Source organism: Oculina patagonica, chromosome 2, assembly GCF_052425735.1.
Source record: "Oculina patagonica isolate OP01 chromosome 2, crgOcupat, whole genome shotgun sequence".
Classification (NCBI taxonomy): Eukaryota; Metazoa; Cnidaria; class Anthozoa; order Scleractinia; family Oculinidae; genus Oculina; species Oculina patagonica.
In genome coordinates this window covers 34,320,821-34,340,233 of record NC_135759.1, presented here as the reverse complement: position 1 = coordinate 34,340,233, position 19,413 = coordinate 34,320,821, and the positions used below count along the sequence as shown (strand labels likewise).

The 19,413-nt window shown below is 39.5% G+C and overlaps 1 protein-coding gene across 1 annotated transcript; it reads left to right on the top strand.

Moving 5' to 3' along the window:
* The first annotated feature begins 331 nt into the window (after positions 1 to 331).
* Positions 332 to 18,835, top strand: LOC144644350 (cryptochrome-1-like). Its single transcript, XM_078503818.1, has 8 exons — positions 332 to 1,051; positions 6,074 to 6,347; positions 9,921 to 10,061; positions 10,506 to 10,673; positions 13,148 to 13,288; positions 13,899 to 14,050; positions 16,382 to 16,584; positions 17,680 to 18,835. Exons 1-8 carry the CDS (start codon positions 570 to 572, stop codon positions 17,772 to 17,774), a joined length of 1,656 nt encoding a protein of 551 aa, XP_078359944.1. The 5' UTR covers positions 332 to 569; the 3' UTR covers positions 17,775 to 18,835.
* The last annotated feature ends 578 nt before the right edge of the window (positions 18,836 to 19,413 follow it).

The following is a 19,413-nucleotide window of genomic DNA, read 5'->3' as shown; positions in this document are numbered from 1 at the left end:
CTGGAACTAGCTTGCAATGGAGGCTAATGCGGGTAATGACATGAACCTGTTTTTAATGATATCTCCCCCCCCCCCCCCCCCCCTCCATTGCAAGCTACTTCCAGTCCAATACACCGAGAATACGAATATGGTCTATTAGCACGCATTGCTTGCCTGTCTAGAATAGTCTCGTGTCCGATGCACGTGCCAACAATGTCCCCCTCCCTGCAAGGTACAGATTGTCAGTGACATTCCAATGATCATCCCCTCCCGAGAGGTGATAGTTTTGTAACAGGAATGGCTGCACGTGGATTCTGCACGTTTTTCAAATCAACTCGTTATATAACATCTATCATGTTGTCACAATATTGTGCGAATTTCGATTGTGGTGTGAAATTACTAGGAACTGCCTCCTCCAAGGCTATCGTATTTGAGATCAGTAAAAAAAATAAGCTTCGTTCCTCGTTATATTTGCGTGCCATTATGGGCTGACTCGTCTCTTCGACTTCAAGACAAAATGGAAGGAGTCCATACCAAAGTTATCCTGCAACAAAATACAAACCACTTTGAGGAAGTAACGGCCAGAGACAATGTCTAATGCTACAATTCACAGAAGGAGCAATCCTTTAGTTAGTACAGAGAAAAGTCGAGAGCAAACTGATAAAGGAAAACACGCCATTCACTGGGTCAGGAAGGATTTGCGCTTACACGACAACCCTTCTCTTTTAGAGGCAGTCAAAGGAAGCGACACTTTCAGAGTTATTTATGTGTTAGACACGAAAGTAAATGGCCAAACTGGAATCGGAATAAACTTGTGGAGGTTCTTGCTGCAGTCGCTCGAAGATGTGGACGATAGTCTCCGCAAACTGAATTCCCGCCTATTCGTTGTGAGAGGTCAGCCTGCCGATGTTTTTCCCCGGTTGTTCAGGGAGTGGAAAACCTCCCTTCTGACATTCGAGGAGGATTCCGAACCGTTTGGAAGGGAAAGAGATGCGGCGATACGGCTGCTTGCTAAAGAATCAGGGGTAGATGTCACTGTGTGTCGCGCTCACACTCTGTATGACCCTCAGCTGTAAGTTTAAAAGAAATGGTAATAATTATTGCTAAAGCCATGTATTACACTGTCCTGAAACAAAATAGAACAATAGAGAAATTAATTTAGAACACCCAAACAGGCTGGAAAGTTATACAATCTTTTTGCTCAGGCAGTTCAGGAGGGTCGTAGTAGGTTTTTTGAGATCTTGATTTGGCTTATTTGAAGGCCGGGATCCAGTATTTTTGAGGAAAAGGGAAGCAAGATTCGTGATTGTGATTATGCATGGGACACAGGAATTGGTGATTTTATGAGGTGGAAATCAGGAATTGGCACTCCAATGAATCAATATCTGTCATCTTCAAGAACGTCAAAAAATGCTGTGTAAGTGCTTATTATGGTTTGCACCCGCCAGTCACACGGCTATTAAGGACGGTGCCTACTAATAACAAAGTATTTTTGCCCGGCCGATGACTATACAAGAAATGTAGATGTTACCAAGGGCTACTAAAATTCAAAAAGAAAATTGGGGGTAGCCACGCAAATTTTTGAGATAATTAGGTTTGAAATCTGGAGAAAAGTGCTGACGTGGCATTTTAAAATAAAGTAAAACTAAATACAATTTCCTTGCAAATTTCATTTGAAATTGGTTTTTCATGAACAAAATCAACATTAAATATAACAATCTTTACAATAACTAACAAATAATGTCTTCGGAACTGCGTTATCCGCGTTTTTATTAACAAAATAATTGCGTTTGAGCCATTTTTGACATTAGCAGCTTTCACTTGCACGGCCAGAAAATCGGCCTAATTTTTTTTTCACTTGATGAAAAATTAAACATGTGCTCTATAGACTTACCACTTACATTTTATAAAATAAAAAGTGGGGGTCACAACGCGTTTTTAAAAGTTATACCAGTTGTTTTCAGGTTCTATGAAATCGCTTTTGGAGTTTGTTACATTTTTCCTATCCCCTCCCTAGCGAGTTGAATATTTGCATCTCGCGCGTGCACTACGCCATTTGTCACGGTTAGCAGTTTGCAGGTAACGTTTTAGCGCTTAGCGATTTGTTTTTAACTGTTAATGTGAGCCATTTTCAGTGGTTAGCGGTAAATGGTTACTTATATGTTGCTTTTCCGCTCTTCCTGGCTTAGGATATGTCCATAAACTGGCTTTCGTCGCAGAAAAAACTTTCTTGATTTTTAGTCGCGCGCTTGTTCGCGTAGTTGAATTCGTCATTTTGCGTGAGCAAATTAATTAAAAGCGCGCGCGCCCAGTGTGATCGATGCATTGCGTGATGCGCAAAACAAGTGCGCAGTAGCAATAGGAGGCACCGTCCTTAAACCAGGGTTAAAACATATGGTCGGGATTGGGATAAGCCAATGAAAACCATCAGGATTACGGTATTGAGGGCAAATTTTGGTCGGGGTGGGGGGATTGACGAACCCTGTTGGGTACCCTCATTCAGTAGGAGAAGCTTTACTGTACCTCCTCCCCCTCCCCCCCCAAAAAAAAAAAAAAAACAGGAAAGAGTGAACACGTACCCTTGCTCCAAGTTTATCCGTTGGCCAAGTAAAGTCTGAGTCCAAGTCACATGTCTGAGTCACATTACGGTATACAACATATCATGTTACCCTCATGGCTGTCATTAAGTTTTATGTCACCTGTGGCCTTGATCTTCACACACATGACAAACTTGTTACTTTGTGGGTGAATTGTATCAATAAAAGGCAGTTGCACCTGTAACATCAAGTGCACATTAAGCAAACTCAGCTGTAACAGGTTAGCGCCCTAAATGAGAGCCCTGACCCTTACAATAATTATTTAGGAGTCTCAAGTCAGCACTATTGGGGCTAACAGGAGTGCTCAGTTGCTTCTCATCTCCTACCCACTATCCATCATGTTCAAGATCACAAGGAGCAGGGATATACTGGTGGCCAACCCGGGTGGCCAATAAGCAATGACTCGAGCATTTGACTCAAGCTTGGCCTTTACTTGGGCTTGGATTTGATTCGAGAAAGCAGATTTTGTACTGAACTGAAAATACTGTTTTCATGATTAAAAGTAAACTCCTACATAGCTGCTAGGTGATAATAATATTACCTGAGTGTGAAACATGGACGATGATCCAGTATAATTCTTTTCATAACATTCTCTGTACTTGCAACTATTATTTGCAAAGTAAGGGCCTCTTTATATGAAGAAAAGGTGTCCCTGATGGGGGGGGGGGGGGTTTACTCCTTATCCTGAGCCACCTTAGGCAGAGGAGCTTTTCATTCATTAATTCTTAACTAGTAATAGTTCTCACTAGTAAGCTGCCCCGCCTTTTCATAATTTGTTTTACACCATTAATCTAAGATTAGTGGAGTATTTTTTCAGCCTTTAATTATTGATGCCGCTGGACCACAAAATTAGGCTTCTGTTTTTATTGTGCCATGTACGTCACGACATTGTTTGCTACGGAATTTCTTGTTGTGTGACACCGTTGCGTCCTAAAAAAATTCACAAGTTCAAGTCGAATATATTACCTAGCGGAAATAACACATAACACATTGTTCGTGATGATAACACGCAAGCTTATTCCCTGGCTTATAACATTCGAAATGAACTTACCGGTATAATAATTCCAAGGCCAAAAAGCCTGACAATTCCACGAGTAACAAAATATGGCAAATTCTAAGATTCGAGTAAACAATTTTTGATGCTTATTCAACCATACTTTGGATCGAATAAACTGACAGTTCGTTAGCGAAACGAATTACCTTGTATTGCATGACATAGTTCGCGCTTTTGTTTGTTACTCGTCGTAAAAAAATGTATACGATCTTTGCTTGTTTTCAAGACGTTCAGTCGCTAAGATCAGAAACTCTTTGTCCCTGGATGATACGCCTGTTATGCTTTCAGTATCATTTCAAATTCAGTTACACATTTTACATATTTCTTCAAGCAAGACATGTTTCTTGTGATCACAGTGCGACGGCTATTTTTATATTTTGCGGCACTGACTTCCGTTGCTCCTTTACGAGCGTTCCGGCAATCCTTTGCGAGCATTAGGGCAATGCTTTGCGAGCCGCTTTGACCAAAATCGAGATTTTTTCCGATACCGTTCACTGAATGCACACATCTTTCCTACCTACGCGGGGACTTCTAAGGTGCCTCCTCGGGTTCCGGCCTCTGGGCCGGAACCCTGCGGGGGCAATAACAAGCTGCAAATAATAGTATAATTAGCTCAGGGGGAGGGAGGGAGGCAAGTTTACCCCCCTGGGAGTAGGGTCACTCACTTTGAAGGTTGGGTGACCCTGAGTGGGGTGGGAGGGGGCAAGTCAACTTTTTTCCATTTCAACACTTTGGCTATTCAGGGCTCATAGTTTACAATGTACTTTTGGCTTTGAGAGCACTTTTGCTGCCAAGTCTCAATTTCTAGCTACACAGCTCAAATTTCAGGTGAGCATCTTAAAATACAGCTGGGAGCACCAGGTTTAAAAAAATATGAACCCTTCAAAAGTTTTAAATGTACCATACACATGATATCCGTTTCAATGGACAGTAACATACCGGTGAAAGGGAAATCATGTGTATGACAAAAAAAGACAAAAAAGGACACCAGGGTAAGGTTTCAAAAGAAAAAGGAGATATTTTCAACTCCAGTTTTTAAATCTAGTATACAAACTCTCATAGGGTATTCAATTTTAAATCAATATCAAACTTTTATAGTACACTTTGTCACCAGTGAAATGAATGGTTAAAAATGGCTTGTGAGAGAGGGTTATACCAACCCTCTTACCAGAGACAACATTTCTTGTAAAAACAGGCCCATGGCAGGGCTCGAGACTTAGTTGGTAGCCAATTATTCACAGGCTAGCTAGTAAAAATTCAGATTTGGCTTTTGGGGTTTTTTATTTCTCCTAGCCTCTTTGCTAGGGAAAACAGTGTTTGATAAACTGTCTACAGCTGTTTTGAAAAAGGTTGTTGGAATATAGCATAAAAGTACATGTGACAACCCTGAAAGTTATTGTGGGTTGTTTTAACTTCACAGTTCCTTTACTTTAGCATAATTTGGAGAAAACTGAAAAAAGGGCACAAGACACCATGGATGTATGTTTGAGAGTGTTAAAAGAAAGCAATGAAAGGAGGTTCGACCACTACAGTGTCATTAATTACCTGATACTCAGATTACCTTTTGAGGTGGTCACGTACACTTCTGTCCTTTCTTCTGACAACCTTTCTCAAATCAACTGTATATACATTCAGGGTTGGAAATTAGCGCTCGCCCACTCGCCCAGGCGAGTGTGAAAACAGTCGGGCGAGTACAATTCACAGATCACTCGCCCGTTTTGGCGAGTATGATTTTCAATAAATTATTCAAAATAAGGGTTACCTTTTACTTTCCACTTTAAAATAATCTACACTATCTACAAGCCGATAGCTTTCCAACATTTTGAAATCTCCAACAAGGCAGACAAGGCTGTGTTTGCATTCGTAAACAGTCAAAAATGGCTTCCGTTTGGTGATTATTACATGATGGACGTGCTTGTAGAAAGTAATACCTCTGGTCATAAATAAACTGACTCATCCACCGAGCCGCGAAACAAGGCAAGATGGCTATTTTCCCGCCTCTGTTTCTGTACAGTTTCAACACAAACTACAGGAATTTAGGAATACGTATCAAATAAAACTGCATTTCAACTTTTGAAGTAAGTGTGCTCGTGTTTTTATCGTGGAGTAAGGTCAATTTTTGTCGATTTTTCGTCGAAGAAATAAATTTCAGTCTGTATCGCGATCGACCACCACGGTAGCAAAGCGTGATAGAACATGATTAAAAATTTAAGTTGTACATTTTATAAGTGGGCGGAGGGGGGCTAAATTTTCTCTTTAGGATCCTGGGCGAGTGAAAACTGATCTGGGCGAGTGCAATTTGAAGGTCACTCGCCCAGATGGCGAGTGCTCCGAAATTTTAGTTTCCAACCCTGTACATTCATCCACTTACACATTGTCTTCAGTTAGCATTGCACAGTTCAAAATCCTTAAAATAATTTTGATTGTTTTCTGTCTCTGCTAGGATTATTAAACACAATGGAGGAACACCACCCCTTACATACAAGAAATTTCTGGCTATTATACGTTCCTTGGGTCCCCCAGAGCACCCTGTCCCAACACTTGATGTGCAGTTGCTAGCCGGTTGTGGTACACCAGTCTCTGAAGACCATGAGGAAAAGTATGGGGTGCCATCTTTGGAGGAGTTAGGCCTGGATGTTAGAAATATTCACGGAGAAGTCTGGCATGGTGGAGAGAAAGAAGCTCTTATAAGACTTGACCGACACTTGGAGAGAAAGGTTAATATACTGTAAAAATTATTGCTTTCTCTTTGTGAGAGGTGAATAGGTTAACTTTGTTGATCGGTGGATAATTTTACACAAAACATTCATTCAGATTATGGCTAAACAATTTAGCCAATACTTTCTCAGGATTTTCAATAAGAGCCTGCGGCCGGCGAAATTCGCCAGCTACTTCACGTGATTCCGCCGCCTACTTTTCCGGTACTTTGACTGAGAACTTTTACTCAAATTTTACAGACAGCAAATACGTTAAAACAGTCATTTATTTCGTTCAAAACATTTACAAAACAGTGAAAATGCTTCATGACTCTTACCGCATTTTTTGACGCTCGTCAAAAGCATCCCTGTCACATTCGAGTGAAGTGCTTGTTGTTTACAGTTTGCTTAAAATGTCTTACACATCTTTACCAGTTATCGATTGAACAATTTTTCAAGATAATCGACTTTAAAGGTGGATTTCCACTGACGCGTAATTTTTTACGTGCGTAAAAAAATTAGAGACAATGTATGAACGGCTTGCGTACACGTTTACGCAGGCCGTTCATACATTGTCTCTAATTTTTTTCACGCACGTAAAAATTTACGCGTCAGTGGAAGTCCACCATAGCTCTTGAAATTCACGGCTAAACTTGTCGTTGAATAATGACTTCACTTTCGGTTGTTGCTGAAAATGGCGAAAAAAGTCGCGTGGAAAGTTTTCTTCACTTTACAGTGCTTTCTTCATTCTTCAATTCTTGGAAACAGACCATCGTTTTGTTTTCAAAGCATGTGTTTTCACTTACATAAAAATGGAAAGTAGTGCCCAGTTTTTCCCAAAGGAAGAGAGGTCTCTTTGTTTGGCCGGTTCTACGGCCATTGGTGGAATGGAATGTTTCTGCTTGGCTGGAAAAAAGGCCATCAGTTGTAAAAGGGTTGTTGGTGATTTATTACTATTGGCAAGAACCAAATATTTTAAAAACTTTTAGGAGTACTTACATACTCTTAGTGAATAAAATAACAATGTATGGTTCTGTTGAAATAACCTAATTCTTTCTCCAGAATGAAGGAAATGCATTCTAAGAGGCCCAAATTTTAAAATTTCCCGGGGGGAGCATGCCCCCCCAACCCCCCTAGATGGCTCAAGGCTGTGCTCTAAGGAAATTTTCTGGGAGCCCTTCGGGCTCCCAACCCTGCCAGGTAGGGTGCCCAGCCCTTCAGGTTGGTCGCCCAAACTAATTAATTATTCAAATTATTAATTATTAAATTAATTAATTTATTAATATTATCATGGTTTAATAAGTTAATAACTAATTAACCAATGAATTTAAATCATAAAACCAATTAAGATTTCTTGTTGATTACACTGTATATTTAACAGCACACACTATTAAATATATATTTGTTGCTTCTTGTCAATGAACAACTTTGACTTTGTCAGTAACAACATTACATCAATGTTAATACAGAGAGTTTGTCAGAGAAGGTTGTTTTAAAGCCACAATAAGTTTTATTTCCAACGATCACATTATGGTAGAACCCTAAACAAGTGACAGGTTAATGCATTACTGCCCTCTTATCTTGCTTAGTCTCTCTTGCAAAAAATAAACACAACATTTCGGATTCATAGAATAATTATTCCACTCAGCAAATATAGCGGCTTTGTGAGTCGAAAAAGTGCGAATTCCTGTATGCTGTCATACGGAAACCCATTGAAAATTTTCGCGCCAAAATGGGAAAATTTCGTCCTTTTCGCAAAAATTCCTTACTTTATCTAGTTTCATAAAAGGACGCCAGAGAAGTTAAGGCTTAAACAAGTAATTGCAAGCTTTTCTTGTTTCAGCGGTTAATTTGTCGAGAGTTAAAAAAAAATTAAGAACGTCACAAGAATTTAAGAAAGAACATTTAATTAGGTTGAGTTTCTATTCTTTCGACAGTCAGGCTGAGAGAACAACCGTTTGAATGATAATCTATACTAATCCATTCGATTTGATTAAGAAACGGATTGATTTAAACTTGCAGAAATTCATGAAACTGCAAACAATCTTATATTTATTTATTTTTTGCAATTCACCAAAGGTAATAATTTCACACACGGCGGAGTTGTTTGTTACTATTTTTAGCGGCCACTGCATTTTGACAAACTTGTGATACATCCGACGAAAATCCTTTAATAGTAACGTAAATATCTCCTAAATCCTAACGTCGTTAAGAATTTTCGTTTGAGATTACCACAACGAGTCTAAAAACAAATAAATTCGATTTAAGCTAAATTATGATAATTACATTTTATCAAGATTTAGAGTGCAACAAGTTGTCGCTTTTCCTATGTATGTAAACATCTGCAGACGAAGCCGAAGAGGCAGAAATTTGCATATACGAAGAATTTCATTTTATGTTAACACCAACGCACTGCACTAACGAAAACTATTAATATACCAAAATAAATGAAAACTAAATCATCTCAAGGAAAAAACTCAAGATTTCAACATATTTTTTTAATGTTCGTACATTTTGTCACGTGCAAAGTCAAGCTTGTGATAAATCATGTGGAACGAACTTGACAGCGCTGGCAAGCGTAAACATTTGACTTCGTAATGTGCGGTGCGGCGGAAGCCTATTTTCCCACAAATAACATTATCAATCAGCCAAAAACATAATTTTACAATCAATCTCCTGCTATACTACAGTGTGGAACGGCGAACAAGAGGGCCGGGTGCCCGGCCGGGCGAGCAGTTTTATTTTTCGGTCGCCCGAGACCAAATGTTTGTCGCCTGAGGCGACCGGGCACCGCTAGAGCACAGCCTTGTGGCTGCGCCTTTGTTGTGAGTACTCCCTTCTCCGCCTACTCCTAAACTTTTGCCGCCTACTCTATTCTTATTGAAAACCCTGCTTTCTATAGATCTGTGGATCTTGCACGTGTAGCGATTGTATTTTTTTGACCAGATTTTGAATTTTGCTTGTTACTGTTCAGATTGCAACTGGGGATATAACTTTTCTTTGAAGCCAATTTAATTTTGATCCATGCACAACAAAATCCCTGTGATAAAGCCCCTTAATAAGACAGCAACAACCAGCTGCTAGGCTCCATATAAAACTGCTGAAAAATTTAATTCCCATCCCTGTGGCAACTGGTCATGTGGTCATATCATCCTAAGACAATTATGACCAGTTGCCACAGGGTTCAAAAGCAATTATATATATGATGCCTGCATTTATTTCAAGGGACTTTATCATAGGGATTTTGCTGCATTTTTTTTTGTCAAGATGGTTCTAAGATTGTCACTAAGTCACTAATTAAGCAGTTTATTCGTTTTTTAGCAAATTTTCCAAAATACACGGGCAACCATTAAAATAGTCCACCCAACTTTTTCCATCTTATTATTAAAACCTTTAGTTTACAGGATACTCATAATAACACCCTTTAATAGCTTAGGTGGACCTAGTAATAGTTGTTTTTAAAAAACTAGATCATTAGTTTAGTCATAGTTGGTGTCCTTTAATAAATACAGACTTTTGACCTGGCTGTCTTCCCGTTGTTTGACAAAAGGTACAAAATAACATTTACTGTCTCGTTATTTTCTCATTCAAAAGGCTTGGATAGCAAGTTTTGAAAAACCAAAGGTCACTCCAAACAGCTTGTTTCCGAGTCCAACAGGAGTGAGTCCTTATCTGAGATTTGGGTGCCTGTCACCAAGGTTATTCTACCACAGACTTACAGAACTCTACAGAAAGGTATACTGACATCAAATATTGTCATACTATTCAACGTAAGCTAACAGTAGGCTAACTGAAGTGCTATTTAGGCTAACCGGAATGGATCGCACGCCTCGCTGCCTCGCAAATTGTGATGACCCTCGAAACGATGGAAATTGATGATCGAAAAACCAGTCAATAAATCGGTATCAATCTATAAAATAAGTTAATTGGTATTGATTGGTATCGGTCAATCAATGATCAATCGATAACCCACACAAAAATGGTTCATCGATTGCTATCGATTGGCACAGCAGTCTCGAACAGATGTTACGCACGCTACTTGTCTGATCAGCTGCCATTTTTTAAATTTTCAACAGTCTTATTACCTGTCAGCTTTAGAACTACAACTGGGTAATGCAAACCGTCTAGAGAAATTTCCAAACTTTTTTTTTAACTAAATCTATGCTGGCTCCTTTTCAGGTTAAAACCAATGATCCACCCATCTCCTTGTATGGCCAGCTTTTGTGGCGAGAATTTTTTTTCACTGTGGCTGCCAACAATCCACACTTTGACAGAATGGCTACAAACCCCATGTGTCTACAAATACCATGGAGAAAAAGTCCTGAGAGATTAAAGAAATGGGAGGAGGTATGCATTCCAAACAGGTCCAAACATTTGATAGGCTTAATTAGGACTGAAATTCTTTACTGAAATTATAAAGTTATGTTAGACCAGGCAATTAATGAACAATAATGTGTTGAGATACAAAGAACTAAAAAAAAATGAAACCCGGTGGCTTTTGCAATCTCTTTTTTTGTGGGGGTAGGCGGGCACAGGAACATAGTTAATTTCACTAAGAGAAATATTTAAAATTAAATGTGATTATTCACATACCCTTGTGAAAATTTTATCGCGATCGCGCCGCGAATGTCGCGATCGCGCCGCGATTTGTTGCCATCGCGACGCGATCATGCGTGACGCGATTGTAAATGAACGCGAACGCGCCGCGATTGCCGCGATAGTTTTGATCGCGCCGCGAATGTCGCGATCGCGCCGCGATTTGTTTCAATCACGACGCGATCATGCACGACGCGATTGTAAGAGAGCTGGAACGCGCTGCGATTGCCGTGATAGTCGCGATCGCGGCGTGATGAGTGCAATCGCGGCGCGATTGATTACCACCGCATCGCGATTTGGGGGGCTGGAATAAATCTCGGGAAGTGTTCCCGGCGAGAACTCACTTCTCGATCACCGGGAGAAGGTCAATATGCTTTGAAACTCTCACAAATCATGCTGTGGTCGTAACGCAAATCATGACTTGTATTGATGAAATAAACTTTAAGTACTAATCAAAGTAATAAAACTAGTTTGATTTAAAATGTCGAAAAACATTTTATTACGTGACGGTGAGCCGTGAGGACGTGATTCCCACGAGAAAAGTTTTATTTAGTTTTAGTCTAGACGAACTGGTGCGACAAAGCGACGCGTGATAATGAGTAAAGATAAATTAAAAGATAAGAATTTTTATTTCTTAACAGTCCGTTTTTTAATCTTTTCAAACACTTTGTTTCTTTCTTTTCTTATCTTTGAGGAAACCTTAATACCTTTGAGCAATCCAATGACAAATTTCTGTCGGCCATTTTCTTCAAATGCAAATACAATCAGGAATTCGCTGCAATTGCGTTTTTCGCATTGAAAAATCCTCTATATGGCATTTAATTTAATTGTGGCTCCGAAGAGGCTGTCAGAATGAGCTTTTTTTAGAGCTTTATATTTACCTTCCCGTAGACCACGATCGTAGACCACACACATCGAAGTCCTTTCCCGCCTTTTGCCGCAAGGTGTCGTGAACTAAGCGTTACGATTGGCTGAGTTGGGTCACGTGGTGCATAGTACGCGCAATCGCCACGCAATCCCAAGCAGAAAATAAATTTTATTTCGAGAAAGTTGGTATGTTTTCTCTTCACAATCAGGACTGGAAAAATGTGTTCTTTTTTAGCTGCTTCTGTTAATAACAAGAGTTTAGAAGCGACCTAACTTGAGGGAAAAGCGTCTCTGTGAAAACTGCCAGAATTTGTTTTGTTAATTCGAGCGACAGCTTGTTTATAATTTCAACAACGCTTCGTCATGGACTTTGTTGACTGAACTACAGCTAAACTGTGATTTTAAAAAAACTGCAAAACTCGAACAGTGGAAAGAGAAAAACATTTTGCCGGTAAGGACCATTTAATGCGAAGTTGTACCTGTTGATGCTTGGGACTTAAATGTTGTATTATTTAAAAAAGCTTCGGGGAAAAGCGCATCTTCGACGGTTCGGCTTCTTCGCAGATGCATGACCAAGAGATAGTTCGCTCGTTTGGTAGATCACATCATTGCATCTTCCTTCGCTTGAGCACGAGTAAAAGGTTAGTTGCCGTTATGTATGTGTTGTTCAAATTTTACAGAAGAACTGTTCACTTATTTGCTTGTAAACTAAAGACTCAATCACACTCTCCGGCTTTGCGAAATATAATTGTACTCGGCAGCGAAACTGGCCGTCTTTCTCTGTAAGCTTCTGTAAATAAATGATGTTGTTTTGATACAGAGCCTGTGTGTTTGTTTTGTCGGTATGCAAAACGCCAAGGTAATTGTTTTTAAATTTAAAGATTTAGGCACGATCGCGGCGCGATCCAAGCCAAATCGCGGCGCGATTCCCGACCCATCGCGCCGCGATGTGAGAATCGCGGCGGCCAAAAACGCGGCGCGATCCAAGCCCAATCGCGGCGCGATCGCGCCAATCGCGGCGGCCAAAAACGCGCCGCGAATCGCGGCGCGTTCGCGGCGCGATCGCGGTAAAATTTTTACAAGGGTAATATTGATTATCTAAAAAAAACATCATGTGGGACCTGAATATGAGCTCATGCATTTGTACCACAACCCTGCAGATGTATCGTACAGGTAGTTACAATAAATACCATGCTTTCAGGTATGTGTCTAAGGGCCGGTGCCAGTTTATTTCACCAACTGAAAGAGAAGTAATCTTAAATCTGGCTCAATTTTCACACAGAAACAAAGCACTAGAGCTACAGCCAGAAAAGCTAGCTGGGCTTGTTAATCTCTATTATATGATTATTTCAATGTAGGGAAAGACAGGCTATCCTTGGATTGATGCTATCATGGTTCAACTGCGTCAAGAAGGATGGATCCATCACTTAGCACGACATGCAGTAGGATGCTTCCTTACAAGAGGAGACCTCTGGATCAGCTGGGAGGAGGGCATGAGGGTAAACAATGCTTGTTAGTAGTGAAACCGTGTTCCAGATAAAAGATGGGACTTAGGTCAAAAAACCCAATGACGTCAGGGACCTGACTTGACAAATAAATCAAAAACTTATGATTTGGTGGGGCCATAGGAATTTCAGCCCGTTGGAGTTCCTTGTTGGCACATGGCCTTAAAAATTTTATCTGAATCCCTGTAAAATCCAGAAATTGGCTTATACAGCCACACTTTTCCAACCCTATATACTACATCATTTGACTAAAACCTGTGATGCCAAAACTCTCAAGCGAGGTGACTGCCAACAACAATAGACAAACTCATGGTAGTGGTGATGACTTATACTTTATGCATGGAATTGTTTTATTTAAATATTAAAATATCTTGCTTTACCACAACTGAAGGCGAAAGGGCAATGGGGCAATGGCTTGACATCAACAGGAGAGTCTTAAATTTACTGAGGCCCTGTGAAAGCCCTCAGATGCCCCACATTAGCAAAGGAGACCTCTGTCCAGCATTGTCTTGATCAAGTTTAACCTCACCTAACTTACATTAGTAGGTGATCAAGTCTCTACTATTGCTCACCTTCTTTAATTTTAAATTTTTTGTGACTGCAGGTTTTTGAGCGGTGGCTTCTTGATGCAGAGTGGAGTCTGAATGCTGGTAATTGGATGTGGCTCTCATACAGTGCTTTTTTCCAGCAGTTCTTTAACTGCTTATGTCCAGTTGGTTTTGGAAGGAAGCTGGATCCTAATGGCGATTATGTCAGGCTAGTACATAGTATCTTAGGATTATATATCATAAAAGTTCATTACAACTGCTTAACACAACCCCACCTCCATTTGGACCAAATTGGCATGGAACTGTGAGCTCAGGGGGGGGGGGTGCGGGGTACCCCCTGCAGTGGACCATATGGGGAGGCTCCGCCCAAAAGGGGTTCCTTTTTTAGGCTGTAGGTAACCAAAAATGTAGGGAAAAGTGTCACTTGGGTATTTAAAAGGACATTTCAAAATTTGGCGTACAGTTTCACCAAACAGTCAATTCATGTACTAAGGGGTTTTCCAAGTGAAAATGTTAGAAAAGAGATGCAGTATCCCTTCTGTATGTGTGTGAAAGGGATACCATTTTCCTATTGAAGGTATACTAAAGGGTAACCTGTTCTGTCAAAATGGTTTGTGAAAGGGTAAGGTTTGGACCTTGGGGCAGAGCCTCCCCGTATAAAATTTCTTTGAGTACCCCCTCCCCCCGGGTGAGCTCTATTTATTTTGTCACTTCCCTAATGACACCAGCATCACACTTTGTTCCAATCTCATTTCCAATCTTTCTAAAAATTTACTGAGTTGCAGCTTTTGGTGCAAATGTTGCTATATAAGAGATGAAATTGGGGGGGGGGGGGACAGAAGGGCGGTAGCCTGTGAGAAAAGGGGCGGAAAGCGAAGGAGAGAGGGCAGTAAGTGGGATTCTTAAGGTGGTGGGAACCAGGAGAGAATGAGTAAAATTTAACAATAGATATGGAACGAATAGGAGAGAACGGCTACGGAAAGGGGCGGGGAGCGGGAGTAAAAGATATGGGAGGTGGGACGTTCAGACCCCTCTTTCCCCCTTCACAATGTATCCTGATAGTAATTAATGTGACAACATGCTACAAAAATTTCTAGCCCTTGGGCAGTATTTATTTGGAGTGTTGGGAGAATGGAATGTTGTTAGGGAGGAATGAGTGTGAAATTAATAACACGCAAGAAGACAGGGAACAAAATCTTGCTGTGTTTAAATTTAGCATCTCATGGTCATCATTCTCTAGTACATGTATTCACCACATCAAGCTATATTCTTGAAGTCTGTTTAAATTAATATTTTACAAACAATATATGTTTGAATTTACATATACAGTCAATTTTAGTAAATTAATTATTATTATTTTAGAATCGTTTAAGCCTTTCACTCCCATGAGCCTAAATCAAACTCACTTATTTTCTTAAAAAAAAAAGGCATGCAATTGAGGAAACTGTGACAGAAGGCAATGTATTCATTGAACATCATCAATCCCATATCATGCATCCATAGAGCAGTTTTCAGTCGATTGTCAGAAGTAATCTGTGTTTGCTTTGGCATTTTCTGATCATGAGCTCAGATGATTGCGTTAAAAGATTTATGCTCATTTAATCAAGGTAATGATGCTGGGTGTGTTTGCTTTCAACCAATCAGAAGAAAAACAATATTATCAATTTCTTTGCGTGCATTGTGGACCTACCATGTTAGATAATTATTTAGCTCTCCCAGGCCTATGACTCCACATAAATTAACTCTTCATCAAGACTACTGGTACACTATGGCAACAGTTCATGTTTTTGCTTTGGTTTCTGGTTCAACATATGCTTGACATGACAGGATTTGAAAACTGCTCTGTGTTAGGCAAATAATTATCACAATTTTCTCTGGGAGTAAGAGGCTTAGCAGATTATATTTTATTAGCCTATGTCTAAGCTAACTTCGCCAGAGTTTGCAGGACTGCCTCGGTGGCATTCTTGTTACGCACTAATGAACACTCAGATCAGATTTTTGCATTTTTCACAAGTTGTCATTTTTTGAAATGGACTCCACAGGTATGTCTGCTTTTCTGATTGCCTAGTGTTGTGACAATGTGGTTAAGAGAACAGCTTTTCTACTGTTCATACACCATGATAACCTGAATTTATTCTTATGGCAACTTGTGTTTCTCCTTAATAAAATCTAGCTAAGGCCAATTACTGCTTTTTATATATTTTCAAGTCAGGCTTTTCGTTTCAATCTATAAACCAAAGCAAAAAAATGATGTTCTTTGTTCTTATCTGTATATCATTTTGCTTGTTCTATAACAAAATAATATAGTATTTTAGTAAGAGTTGTCAAAATTTGTACTATTGTTATAAGTTTTATACTTGAATGCTAATTACTAATTACCAGTATATTAAATATCACAGTGTACATAATAAGGTTGATTGCTAATTCAGTACTAATATTTTTAACATTATAACAATTTAAATTTATTGATAATCTTTGTTATTTTTAATAATTATTGAGGAACTGTTCTAAAGAGCACTATTTTGTGAATTGTTTTCAGAAAATACCTGCCAGTCCTGAAAGGGTTCCCTGCAAAATATATCCATGCTCCATGGACAGCACCAGAGAGTGTACAGAAGGCGGCAAGGTGCATCATTGGTCAAGACTACCCCTCACCCATGGTGGAGCACAACAAAGTCAGTCGTGCTAATCTAGAAAAGTTGAGAAACATCTTCAAGGCACTGCTCTGCTACAAAGATTCGTGTAAGTCTTATTGCTGTAGTCATTTGACTGTGTTTATCCTTGTTTATAATTAGTTTAGTCTTTTTGCATTACAGTCATTATGTCAGCAAAATTGGCAATGCATTTGTGAGCTGAAACTAAATGAAATTTTAGTAAATATATGTTTAACTAAAAATTTCAAATGGTGGCAACCCATTTTCAATTGATAGCAATAGCATAACAGTTTCTTACATGTTAGATTCTTAGGCAATGAGCAAACATATGCAGCAAATCTTTGTGATATAGGGAGGACGGGCTACCAACCATATGGTAACGTGGGGCACAGCCTGTATACTCTATGATGCAGTTTAAATCATCAGGAAGAGAATTACAAAAGCTTGGGTGCCATACTCTACTAGTCCTGAAGAGTAATATCTTGGTATTCTTCAAAACAATACCCCCCCCCCCCCTATATTAGTTTAATGAACTAACTGTCATATAAAACTAAGATAACCATTAAGTCTGTATCACAGTTTCCATATCTTGAAGTGCCTTATCTTAACTTGTCTGAAGTGCCAGCTGTCTTCTTGTCCAACCCCCCCCCCCCTCCCCCCAGGGTTCGGACGAGAAGATGACTGACACTTCAGACTATATCTTATCTAGTTCCCTTTAGATATGGGATGCTTCAATCACAGGTTCCCCTCATCTCTGGATTTTGTTAGGCCACCCTAGCTAACCGGTTGTTGGTGTCCATTATTTTACTCCTGGGTGGAGGGTACTAGGGAGGCCTTCCAAGTGGTAAAAGCGACAAGCAGCATGATCCTTAATTCTGGCGACACGGGAACATTTTAACAGCGACATGCGACATCATTATTGCACTGAAATGCGACAGCAATACAATAGCAGGAAAATGACAGCGACATTTACAGCTGTTGGCTAGGCGACATCAGTTCCCAAAAACATGCTTCATTGCGACATCACTGGCCAGTGCTTAATCTCACTCATAATCAAGACTGCTTTATTGATCCAGAGTGCAACTTGTGCTGACCATTGGGTCACATCACTTCCCACTGTGCATTTTCAAGAGGAAAAATTTTTTTTAAAACCTGACACTTTTATCATCTTTCTTTTCCTCAGTTGCCATTTCTTCCGAGAAACAAGACAATGTACCGGATCGACAGGAAAAGTTGAAACAGCAAATGTTCCTCCTGGAAGACAAAGAAAATGAGTGATCTACTTGGTTGATCGATTTACTTAAAGAAACGTCAGGAGTGGATAACTTATTTGTAAAAATCTGGAAATTAGTTTTTTTCTTTATGTGATTAGTGTAAAGATAAAAGTCCAAATGTGTAAAATTTTGTATATTTTTGATTTGAGAAGTCCAGCAAGTACTGTAATTATTTTCTAGATTTACTTGATATACCATGTATCCGAATGGCAGATTTAAATCACTTTGAGAACCATGCCAAGCTTATTCTTTATGTTATGCGACCAGAATTCCATTTAATTCTGTAGAATTTTTTCTGACAATTTGTTTCATTTTTGCACATGAATTAAATGTTCACCATCTCTAAAGCATCTGCTGTTTTACAATATATTGTCAAGGAAGAAATTAATCCAGCAAATTAATCATCCAGTGCAGTTCCAGAAAATATTCATACCCACCCCACCACAGAAAATATCCATACCCACCCCATGGTCGTTGGAAATTCCAATGGGGTGGGAAGTCTCAAAAGCCAGATTTTTTTTTTTTGCTTTCAAATAGCATTTACTGCTGGCGACTATATGTTGGCTAATGATGAAGTACTACCCACAAAAATGTGGATGAAAAGTTATGAGGAAATACGCACTCACAAATCCAGTAAAATCCTGTTCTATTTGCCCAGGGGGGGTACTCAAAGTATACATGACGTATACATGACAAACCCCCAAAAATACACAAGCCTGAAATTTTAGATCCAAAAATATACCTGGCATTTTAAATTTCTAATGCACATCGCTGAAAAAAGGTTCGAATTAATATTTTTCTGATCCACTGATCGCAACGAAAACCGACGGCTACTGAAAGGGGCGGGAGAAAAAAATACGGAAAGCAGAAAGTCTTCATCTATGCATCAAAATAAAATCTGAGTCTCTTATTGATGCAAGTTGCACTGAAGCTATATCAACGTCGAATATACTAGTGTTTTTTTTCTTTAATTCCCTCACAATAACTGAACATTCACTGAAGATTTGTTATTGTCTAGCAGTGTCTGTTATTGTTCCTTTGTCAATAAATAAACATTAAAATTTTGTTTTGCACATTTGGTTATTTCGCGAAAAAGGAATAGGTGCCCTGTCCCAAAATAAGCGCCCTGTCTTGAATGAGCACCCTCCCTTGAGGTACCAAGAGTAACTTCGACACTTTCTCTAAACTCAAATGCGCATGTCCAAATCTAATAACTTTTCAGTTTTTTCTGACACCCTTAATCTTGAAGATTCATTAGCCATTTTGCAGTCAAACCTTCTGTAAGCAACCATCCCTGGGACCAGAAAGTGTCTGTTAAGGGATGGACCATTGGGAGAGGGGTCCATCCCTCTTTAACCTTAGAGACAAGGCAAATAAGTTAGCTCTAATCCCCGTACTGATTTTTTAAAACGAAGTTTCTGTTACAGTCGGGCAAAGTTGTGGAATAGCCTTCCCCACGATGCCAGGGCTGCTAGTTTCTTTAGCCAATTTAAAAGACTTATCAATTGCCTGATGTCTCCCTCGTGCTCCCACACGGCAAACATAAATCAGTTTGTGTGTGTGTGTGTGTTTTAATCCTTGTTTACAAGTGATGTTTTTATGGTGTATAAATAAAGTATATGTATGTATGTATGTCCCTAAAC